This window comes from Sarcophilus harrisii, chromosome 1 (assembly GCF_902635505.1).
Source record: "Sarcophilus harrisii chromosome 1, mSarHar1.11, whole genome shotgun sequence".
Taxonomy (NCBI): Eukaryota; Metazoa; Chordata; class Mammalia; order Dasyuromorphia; family Dasyuridae; genus Sarcophilus; species Sarcophilus harrisii.
This window is the reverse complement of record NC_045426.1, coordinates 477,196,170-477,208,344: the sequence shown is the minus strand read 5'-3', so window position 1 is coordinate 477,208,344 and position 12,175 is coordinate 477,196,170. Positions and strand designations below refer to the sequence as shown.

General features: G+C 34.3%; 1 protein-coding gene across 27 annotated transcripts in view; it reads left to right on the top strand.

The window, feature by feature from the left end:
* The window catches only part of DTNA (dystrobrevin alpha), a 472,577-nt gene that overhangs the window by 311,229 nt on the left and 149,173 nt on the right, over window positions 1-12,175 (top strand). For all 27 annotated transcript variants that reach the window (XM_031946436.1, XM_031946432.1, XM_031946435.1 and 24 more), the window contains one exon: window positions 2,603-2,670. In XM_031946436.1, coding sequence (XP_031802296.1) covers window positions 2,604-2,670 — 67 coding nt within the window. In that variant the 5' untranslated portion in view covers window position 2,603. The remainder of the gene's footprint in view (window positions 1-2,602; window positions 2,671-12,175) is intronic.

The window sequence follows — 12,175 nt, the reverse complement described above, 5'->3', positions numbered from 1 at the left end:
GCTTAACTACTTTGAACATTTATTCACTTGACAAATATTCATTAAGCAAATAAGATTTGAAAAGCATTGTCTTCTTTACTAGTTTCTTATCTCCTCATCCCTAATCATGTACACTCAAATATCTTCAACTAGATTATTCTAAATTCTATATACCTCCCTGTCTTTCAAACTGTCCCCTTTTCTCTATTCAGAGTTACCATCCTAGTTCAGCCCCTCCATCACTTCTCCTGGTACTATTCCAATAGGTTCCTAAGTAAGTGGTCTCTCTGCCTTATCTATTTATTCCAGACCATCATCTATACAGTTGTTAAAATGATTTTCCTAGATGGAAACTAGATGTTTTAAATAACACTCTTCTATTTCATAAATTCTAGTGACTCTAAGTGATTGATTCTAGGGTCAAATATTATTTTGTCTTTATTTCATCATGAATTTTTTTTATTTTTATATTTTGTAGTGTAAATAATTATTAGCACAGTAGTACATTATAAATAAGGAAATTTATGTAGTACATAATCAAAAGAATTTAGGGACTACTCATGTATCCTATTTGTGAACATTAGTGGAAAAATCTCAGAAATGGTGGAGTAGATATTAATTAGACACAAGGAAGAACTATTGGGGTGTGTATCTATTGGAAAGAGGGTTGGAATTAATTGAGTCAGAGAAGATTCATTTCAAGATCATCATCATTGATAATATTTATTTTATAAAAATGTGTTATCTTGCAAGATGCTTTATGTATTTTCCCTAAAATAAACTGTACCAGTACTTTCTCAAGTCTCTACAAGAAGAATAATTTTGGTTCTGGATTGCGGCAATATGCAGCCTGTCAAATTTGCTGTCAAATGTTTCATTAAGGGGCCCCATTGCTAAGTTCCTTTCCTAATGCTGTATAAGGACTCCCCGAATTATAGGTATGGATGGGCATTTCTCCTCTATCTTCTTTCAGACCTCTTTGTACCTTTTCTCACTCCCCAGCTCTATTAGACAGTCAGCAAACAAACATATTTTGTTTGCCTTCTCCCCAAAATGAGGTCATGAAAAACTGGGCATGACTTAAATGCCTCAACAATAACAACAATGTTCCAGGCACTGTGCTAAGCATAGAAGAAAGATTAAAAACACCTTGACTTCCTTCAGGGAACTCACAGTCTAATGGGTGAAACAGCATTCAAACAACCATGTATTTTTAAAAAGTGAGATAAATGTACAGGGGACACACCTAGTAGGGAAATGTCACGATTAAAGAAGATTGGGAAAGGTTTTCCACAAAAGTGAGACTTTGGTTGAGACTTGCAAGGAAGCCAGGAGGTAGAGATGAGTTCCAGACAGCAATCATAGCCCTGATGATTCATGAAGGGAAATACTTAATCCAATATCTCTTCTTCATTATTTCTTTTCTTCCCTTTTAAGGGAATTGCATATAACACAAGCTATCTTAACCAGCCCTTTCCTCCATGTTTAATTGCTGTTGGATGTGGCTAATATTTTACTACATGTGATTTAACATTATATAATGAAACAGAAGGTGATTCCATCATGGATTCAGAATTAGGAAGGACCTTACAGTTCATTTAGTCCAATCCCATTATTTTACAGATGAAGAAAATGAAGAATATATCTTCAATATATTCTGTATATATCTTGTCTGTGTGTGTGTAATTTGTAACTTGTTCTTCCTCCAACTCCAAGCCCCAGTCAGACTGTGAACTCATTAACAGTGAGGACTAGAGGTTTTTTTTTTCTCCTTTCTTCTTTCTCTTTCTCTCTCCTTCCTTCTTTTTCTTTCCCTTCCCTTCCTCCCTCTCTCTCTCCCTTCCTTCCTTTCTTTCTTGCTTACTTTCTTCTTCCTTTTTTCTCTCATTCTTCTCCTTTTATCTTTTCTTTCTTTTCTTTCTTCCTTTTCTTCCTTCCTTCCTCCCTCCTTTTTCTTCCTTTCTTTCCTTCTTTCCTTCTTTCTTTCTTTCTTTCTTTCTTTATTTCTTTCTTTCTTCTTTTCTTCCCTTTTCTTTTCTTTTCTTTCTTTCTTTCCTTTTTGGCCTTCTTTGTAACCCCAGTACTTGGCACTATTGTTGAACAGTCCTTTCAATCAGGTCCAACTCTTCATGACCCCATATAAGGTTTTCTTGGCAAAGACATGGAATGATTTACCATTTTCTTCTCTAGCCAATTTTACAAATGAAAAGTGGAGGAAAATAAAGTGAAATGAGTTGCCTAGGGTCATTCAGCTCATAAATGTAAGAGGCTAGATTTGAATTCAAAAGATAAGTCTTCATGACTTCAGGTCTGGCACTCTATCCACTGCATTACCAAACTGCCCATTTAAAACTGTACCTGGTACATAACAAGTGCTTAATAAATTGGTTATTGACTCAACTCCAAACATTAAAAAATTATAAATGGAAAATATGTAACTTACTTACATCAGGAGTTTCTACAGTTAGTGAAAAGTAGGATCTATACCTATTTAATGTAGTTTTATTTAAAACACCTTTTCTGTGTTTATGTACTAAATACAGCTTATGAATTTATTTTCAAATAAAATGAATTCCTCAGGAGCTTGAGGATAATAATACCTTGTAATCATTTTGTTCCATAGAATGATTGAAGATAGTGGGAAGAGAGGAAATAACATGGCAGAAAGAAGACAGCTATTTGCAGAAATGAGTAAGTATGGAGCTTTTTAGAAATGTACTCTGAATTTCTCATTTCTATGAATTTCTCATGAATAAGTATGGAGCTTTTTAGAAACATGCTCTGAATTTTATTATTGCTGCCTTTGGCAGTTGTGTAGTGGTATAGAGCTACCCTCAAGGTCAGAAGGGCTGGGTTCAAGTCTGACTTTGGACATCTCTTGTCTACATGATCCTGGGCAAGTATATAATCTTTGTCAGGGAAGTCTGCAACATTCCCAAGTGCTGTGGGACTAGAGTAAAACACAACTTGGAAATATTCAACAAAATTAAAATTCAATTGATCATAGATAATAGTAATATTTTGTTTTCCATGTCAATATGCAACTCACCAGAAAGAATCCTTATATAGGGGTTTCTGGCTCCCATTTCCATTTCAATATAACACCACTTCTCTAGGCAACTCTGAATGATAATTGAGAGAGAAAGCATTAATCTGAATTGCTTGAAAGAACCTCTTTATCAGTGAGTTCCCTTTTCCAGTTACATCATAGGTCTAGTTCTTATCTCTGTCTTGCCCTAAATTTCTTATTGCCAAATAGGGAAAGAGTGCATAAAAACTTTGTAGCATTATATTTTCCCAATTTTTTAAAGCTTTGTGCATGAAATTGGATATTTTAATATATTTGCTAGACATATAATATTTCACAGGCATTAAAATAGAAATTAGTCTTAAGTTGCAAAATCTAACATATATTATGGAGAGACCATTTCCTAGAGTACAAATCTTACACTTAAGAAGCATTAAATTCAAATCCTTACTCCAATATATATTGGCTGTGAGTTCAATAAGCAACTCTCTCAATCTGAATCTCTCAATGCCCCAAGCAACTCTCTAAAACTATGGGTTGGTTGCATATATGCATTAATGGATGGAATTTTCATGTGGAAGAGATCCCTACACAGAATGTTAATTTTAGGTATATATATATATATATATATATATATATCCCTATGTAGACATAAATCTTTGAACTAAAGATTTTATATAGTGAATGCTATTTGATGCTAAGATTTTCTTCTTTAACATGTAGACTACAAAGAGACAAATCCCAGGTTCATATAAGGAAGAGGAATCAGACACAGTTACTATGCCAGACCATCTTGCCAAACTGTCATCTGTTATTCCCATCTCATGCAGAGAGGGAGAATCTGTCCTACTAACCAATACCTGAGAAGCACAAAGAAAATTAAAAGATAAAAATAGCTCAGAGGCAGGTTACTACATAAATAGAGGCAGAGATCCAAGGCTTGTATTTAGTGACTATAAGAGAGAACCTAGAAAAATGTGAGTGTATTGGTCACTGGTTGGCATCAAAGCCTGTGATTTTGCAAGAAGGGAAAAAATGAGGAAAGAAACTGATTTTTGCTTATAAAATTAAATTGGATGTCTCCCTGAAGTTCTAAGGCTCATTTCCATATTCATAAAGGAAGAGGTATTTGACATTGAAGAAAAATACTTAAAGAAAAAAAACTACAAGTGATAAAGAAAAAGCTGTTCTCTTGTTGGCTCTCTATCTCATCTTCCATGCATAAGAAATAGCAATAAAAAGCAAACTTAATTTTTTTTCATTTGTTTTAAGGGGGATGGGAGGTTAGGCAATGACAATATTGCTGTACTTTGTCAACATTAGCTTTAGTAGTCTCATCTGTTTGATCTTTAAGAAGTCTTGGGTGATGATTCAGATTTTTCTTTCTCATCCTTTCAAATTCTAGTGGTATCAGAGCAATGTTAGACCTAACAAAAGGAAAGGAAATTAAACTTAGATATAGAAATAACAGGAAAAATTGAGCTTGCATACTTTTTTATGGAACATTTTGAGGAAAACTTCCACATTTTTATACAACTCCTCTCTTCCTTTCTGGACCTGTTTCAACACTGAGATTCTCTTCTGACATGCCTAGATCACCAAATCACCTGTGTGTTTCCCATTGACAAGTAAAAGAACTAATTAAAAATCTAATGCCTATAAGACCATCTGAAAATATTTTTTTAAAAAGTGTTGGGTCTTTCCATATTATAGACTAAAAATGAGGAATCTTTCATTTTCAAAAGCAAAAATCATTATCAGAAATCACCATCAGACTTCAGGCTATTATGGATACTGAACATTATAATATATTTCCCCCTGAATATTTCATCCTAAATGTTAAAAAAATTATTTCATTTTTCATATAAAAAAACAAAATCAACTAAATTTAACAAATATTTATTAAGCACTTATTCTACATTTTACACTGTTCAAAGGATTTGGAGATATATAAAGTATGATAAAATTAGGTTCTTGCTATCATGAAGCTTACACTGTCTAGTTGATCAGCATATTTATATTACATAAACAAATGGAGTAATGAAAATTTATTCATTAAGCATTTACTTTGTGCAAATCATTATGTTACATGCTGGGGACAGAATCATGAAAATAAAAGATGATAGTCATTACCAGAGACAATAGTTTTATTAATTTGATTACAATTCTCAGAGCAAGAGGTGGAAAGAGGAAAACTTACCTGGATACTGGGGGGAGGGGGGGGGAGTTGAAGCTAGCATAGATACATAAACACACACATGTTCATTTTTACTCTAATGCATACCTAATAAATGTGTGAGAAGTACAAAGTTATATTGAGGTCTGAGAACTAAAGTGCTGCTAATAACTAAGACTAAAGAAAATGTTCATGAAAAGAAGGTAGGAAGGAAGGAAGGAAGGAAGGAAGGAAGGAAGGAAGGAAGGAAGGAAGGAAGGAAGGAAGGAAGGAAGGAAACGAGAGAGGGAGGGAGGGAGGAAAAGAGAAAAGGAAGGAGAGAGGAAGGGTGGGAGGGAGAGAAAAGAAGGGAGAGAAGAAAAGAGAGAGAGGGAGGGAGGGAGGGAGGGAGGAATGAAAGGTTAGGCAGGATGGGGAAAGAGAGAGGGAGGGACAGACACACAGAAAGACAAAGACAAAGACAGACAAAGAGACAGACAATCAAGAACATTTATTAAGCTCTTACTCTAAGCCAGATATTCTGTTAAAATAAGAGCATACAAATATAAATAAGCAAGACAACCTGACTTTTAATGAAGTCACACATAGAGGAAAGGTGGAAATTAGTGGGGGGGATCTGCAGCAGAGGGAGCAAAACTGGAGAGAGAAAATGGTGAAAATATTTTTGGGAAATAAATGCTGGGACTCATTAGGACTGAGAGACCTGGGAATGGAACAGGTAATGGGGAGGAAATCATCCCAGTTTGCCTATTTTAGATCTCTTTTCCCCCATTCACAGTAAACTTTTAAAAAATTGTTTATAATGAATAGCCTCTATTTCCCTACCATCTACCCATCTGCCAGTGCATAGAGTAATAGTATGAGATAAATCTGGAGAAATTAAGTGGCTCCACGTAGAAGAGATCCTTGAACTAACCAGGATAAGGAGTTTGAGATCGACTCAGTGTACAATAGGGAGCTACTGCAGGGTTTTAAACAGAAGGGTCCCATGACCATATCTGTATATGACAAAAGCATCTCACAATTGTGCAAATAAATAATATGGGATAAAATATAGAATAATAATATAGATAAATAATATAGAATAATAATATGAGCAAAGCACTTTGCAAAATTTAAAGCCCTCTATAAATATTTATAAATGACCTCTTAGAAAGTTGTTATGGTTGTTCAAGTTAGTAGTGTGATTAAGAAACAATGGATGAAAGAAACTATAAAAGATACTGCTTAAATCAGAATCAAAGTAGGAAACTTAAGGCTGGTGTTCAGGACAAGGTTCAAGGACTGGTACTGATTCATGCTGGTGAGAATGTCTGAGGAATAACAGGCTAGTTGATATTTAAACTCCACTCCCACACCCCCTCAGGAAAAGGAGTTTTTAGCCATTTCTTAAAACTATGCTAACAGGTGACTCTAGGGAATCTGAGCATAGTGGGGCTATTAAGGGCATCACAAAGGATAATTAGGAGAGTGTTTTATTTGTGAAGTCAAGGCAGCAGAAAATAACTAGAAATGCTTTCAATAAGTCACAGAATATGAGAAATGAAAAAAAGTCATTGGATTTACAATTAAAAGATCAGAGTATGGAGCAAAGCTGATATTTGAGCTCCTGTCCTCTTTCCTCTACAGTATTCTTTGAGAGAACAATTTTAGTCAGGGAGTGGGGACCAAAGAGTAGATAGTGGGGACATGATCGCTATTCAATATAATTTTTTCTTTTCAAAAATTTTACCTGTGAATGGGAGGAAAGAGATCAAAGATGGATGAATGGAATACAAGAATAAAGGCTTTTTTCATTTGTGTCATTTCTTTTAGGACTGAGGAGAATTTTTAGGCAGATGGGAAGGAACCAGTCGAGAACAAGAAAGTAAAGATAGATGAGAGGGAAGGGTTGACTGTAGGAACAAGGGATTTAGGGGCTTGAATGAAAGGCACAAGTAGAATGATGAAAGATCAGAACTAGAATGAACCTTAGGTATTCGACTATATAGGCTTTTAATAAGCTTAAAATATCATGAGGTCCTACATCAGAGCAGTGTAGCTAACCATCAAAAAAAATGTGCAGAAACCAAACATTTTGTCCAAAAGGCTGCTTAAAAAAGGGGGAAAGTTTTGTTTTTGTTTTCTGTTATTGTTTTAGTAACTTAGAATAGAAAAGTTCTATGCTTAGAATCATAAAAACATAACATGTCTATGATAACATCACAGATACTGAAATTTAACTTAATCAATTTTTTCTCTTGACAAGGCCCTATCAAATTAAAAGACTTGTAAATAATATATAGATGGAAACAATGGTTATTAATTTTTTATCTTGTTCAATTTAATAAACATTTACTTAGCATCTACTCTTATACACCAGATATTGTATAAGGATCTAGAGACTGAAAAACAAAAGATAATCTCAGCCCTTCCCTCAAGGAGCTTATATTCTTATGGGAAGAAATGGCATGTACAGAGACGGACAAATAAAAAAAAAAAATAAAGTAATTGGAAGGAGGGAGGAATTTTTAAAAATTTTTATTAAAGCCTTTTATTTACAAAACATATGCATATGTAATTTTTCAGCATTGACACTTGCAAAGCCTTCTTTTCAAAATTATTCCCTCCCTCCCTCCTTCCCTAGATGGCAGGTAGCCCAATACATGTTAAATATGTTAAAATATATATTAAATCCAATATATGTATACATATTTATACAGTTATGTTGCTGCACAAGAAAAATCAGACCAAGAAGGAAGAAAAAACTGGGAAAGAAAACAAAATGCAAGTAAACAACAACAGAAAGAGTTAGAATGCTATGTTGTGGTCTACACTCAGTTCCCATGTCCTTTCTCTGGGTGTATATGGCAAGTGGCACTGGTTTGAATCATCTCATTGTTGAAGAGAGCCACATTCATCAGAATTGATCATTGTATATTCTTGTTGTTGCCGTGTATAATGATCACCTGGTTTATTTCACTCAGCATCAATTCATGTAGGTCTCTCCAGGCCTCTCTGAAATCATCCTGCTGGTCGTTTCTTACAGAACAATAATATTCCAAAACATCCATATATCACAATTTATTCAGCCATTCTCCAATTGATGGGCATCCACTCAGTTTCCAGTTTCTTGCCACTAATTAAAGGGCTGTCACAAACATTTTTCCACATTTGGGTCCCTTTCAGAAGGGAGACTACAGAAACTAGGTAAGGCCTCTTGTAGAAAATAATTTAAGATGAGCCTGAAAGTAAATGTAAGATTTTCTGATGAGGTAAAGAGTGGGAAGAGGAAGCATTACAGACATAGGAGGTAAATCTCTTATGAAAAGTCACAAAGAGGAGTGGTAGAGTATCATGTAGGGGAGCAGCAGATAGGCCAATTTGTCAAAAAGTAATTCTTAAAAATGAATATGTTAAACTAATTGAAAAAGATGATTTGAACTCAAATTGTGAAGGCTTTAAATGACAAAGGCATTTGTATATTATTCTCAAGACCATAGGAAACCACTTAAGTTTTTTGAGCAAGATTGTTACATTCATTGTGCTTTAAGAATATCATTTTGAAATTTGTGTGGGAGATGAATTGGAGAGAAAAAAGAATGGTTATAGCTACAGAGATTATTGCAGTAATCCAGGTGAGAAGTTATGGGGGACTGAACTAGATCATGATTATCATGGAAAGAAGAGGAGAAAGATTATTCAGGCCAAATTGACAAAACTTGGCAGCTCATTGAATGTAAGAAGTGTAAGGAATTGTGAAGAATTGAGGGCAGCTCCAAGGCAATTGTGAGCCTAGATGACTTGCCCCCTTTCCCTTACCTCACCCAAGCTGTTAATCCCTTTCCCTCTAAATCACCTTGTACCTATTTTGTATATACTTCTATGTTGTCTCTCCTTATTAGACTGTAAAGTCATCTTGAAAGCAATCCTTGAAGTCAAGGAATATGTTCACTTTTGTCTTTCTATACTTTGTATATAATGACTGGCACTAGTAGATGCTTAATAAATACTTATTGATTAATTAATTGTGGTATCCCCAAAAGAAATAGACATTCAGAGGACGAAGACTTTTAGGGGGAAAGATGAGCTCTGTTTTGGACCTCCTGTTAGAGATGTATATCCAGCAAGTTGGCAATGGAAGACTCAAGTTCAGTGGAGAGAAAAAAAGATTAGATATGTAAATTTAGGGGTTATTTTTTTCTATAGAAATAATAGTTGAATCCATGAGAGCTAATAAAATCATCAAAATAGACAATGTAAAGAGAGACGAGAAGAGGACCCTAAACTAATGTTGAGGTTAACTATACTGTTTTTCCCCAGTTGTAACTCAAGCTTTTCATTAAAAAGTTTTTAGGGATTTTGTAGGGTTTAATGAATGATTTTATGAGTAATTAGAGAGCCTGGATAAGATAATTTTGATTACTTTGGAACACATTTCTAGTACATTATAGGAATAAGAATAATTAAGCAAACTAAATAAAGGTACCTCTTTTCTCCTCAAGTATATTAAATAAGACTCAGGTATCACTCCTAAACAGCCAAACAAATGTGATCACCATTCACAATCACTGAAGAGGTTGCTTTTCAATCGGTACTAATGGATATTAAACACTTAGATGGAGAGAGCATTAAATGAAATTCAGCTGCATAAAACAATTATCTAGTTATAAAAGAAGGAATTGATTATGATACCCAAATGCTGGGAGTATAAATTAGGAGGGAGGACTGAGTATGGCTGAGGGAAATATGTATGTATATATGTATGTATGTATGTATGTGTGTGTTTCCCCAGGTGTTATCAACAAGGCAGTAAAGAAGGTGGAGGAATTTAGATATGTAAATGAAAAAAGGAAAGCTCTAGCCATCAAGTAGTGAAAATTTGCTTCTGCTGGAATTGGTGGTGTTCAGGAAGGCAGAAGTACAAACATAACAAGGCTCATTGAATAAGTAATATCAAGACATAATAGTTGATAGTAAAAGAAAGTAATACAGACGTTTTGCTTAGAAAATGAAAAAAAATTGAGGGGGATAACATAGCATAATGGAAAAGAATACTTAATTTAATTGAACATTTGTTGAGGACTTTCTCTCCATGTGACATTATAAGGAATGGAGAGGGGGAAAATAGACTAAATTAAGAACCTTGTTTAGCTCACAAGATAAGCATAAGTTGCCTTGTAAGGGGTGCAAGAAAAGGCCCCTTTTGTCCAAAATATCTCTCTTGCTGAGATAAAATTCCCAGTTATTGACTCTCTTGTGAGAAGGCAGTATTCAGTTAAAACAAAAATGTTGCTCATAAGTAACAGTTCTTTGTTCTTCCCTCCTCTTCTGCTAACAAGTCATTATAACATTAACAAGGTTATCAGAGTAACTCTATCACAAAGCCTGCTGTTGTTCTAATGAAAAGGGCACTGAGCTGGGAACTCTGAGATCTGGGTTCTTGCTCCAGATCTGCTAATGACTAGCTTTGTGGCCTCAGACAATCAGTCAATCAACAAAGATATTGTTTTCTTGTGCTTAATTTTAATTTTTTAGGCTATATATACATTCATTTTTTTTATATGTTTCCATGTAAATCATGTTGGGAGAGAAAAAATCAGAACAAAAGGTGAAAAGCACGAGAAAGGAAAAAAAGGTGAAAATAGTATGCTTCATGTTCAGTCTCCATAGTTCTCTCTGGATGAAAATGGCACTTTCTTTCCAAAGCTTATTGGAATTGCTTTGGAGCATTGTATTGATGAAAAATCTAAATCTATCATAACTGATTATCACACAATCTTGCTATTCCTGTTTACAATTTTTTCCTGGTTCTGCCAACTTCACTCAGCATTAGTCTTTCCAAACTTTTCTGAAATTAGCCTGTACATTTCATATAGAAAAATAGTGTTCCATTACTTTCATATGCTATAACTTATTTAGCCATTCCCCAACTGATGGGCATCCACTCATTTTTTTTTAACTCTTTGTTAACATAAAAACAGTTGCTACAAACATTTTTGTACATGTGGGCCTTTTCCTCTCTTTTTTGATCTTTTTGGGATACAGACCAAATAGTGATACTACTGGATCAAAGATTATACTCAGTTTTATAGTTCTTTGGGTATAGTTCCAAATTGTGCTCCAGAATGGTTGGATCTGTTCACAACTCCATCAATAATGGATTAGTGTCCAATCAATAAGCAATACTACCATGTGCACACACACATATGTGTGAGTATCTACATATAGATGTGTATATGTATATACTAAGATAGTAGATTTAAAAAAATAAAAGCACATAAATTCTTTCAACATAATCATAAATGATCCCAGTGAATAAAAAAGGAAAGATCATAAAATAATAGATTTAGAATTAATTGTAAGGAATCTTAGAAATCTTTCATTTTACAAATGACAAAACTGGGACCCAGAAAGGCTAAATAATTTGCCCAGAATTATACAATTAGTAGATTTCTGAATTAGGATTAAAATCCAGGTTTATTGTTTCCAAGTCTAGCCCTCTATGCACCAAACCACTGAATTTCTAGAAGGACCTATGAGGTGACAAAATGAGTTCTCTAATGAGTTCAGAATCTAAAATGATATATACATACACATATAATGGAAAGAGAGCCCATAACCAAGGATAACTATGAAGGAGTAATAAAAATCTTTAAAACGAATATCAGGAAGGCTTAAAAAACCCAAATAAGCTGTTATGAAAATTAATAATTTTTATGTTATGTTCAGAGCAATGTTAGGACAAGAACATAGAAGTAATGAACCTATTAATAAGAGAGACAGACACATACACACACACACACACACACACACACACAAAGAAAGAGAGAGTGACAGAGACAGAGACAGAGAATGAGGAGAGTTTTGACTCTTTATACTGATAGATTGTGTCCCAGGGTACTTAAAAAAAAATCTTCATATGCAATGACAGAATCACTATTCTCAATCACTGAGAAAGGTGTATTTCTCCACCCCCCCCCCTTCCCCATTGAAACAAGTAAATATTCTCT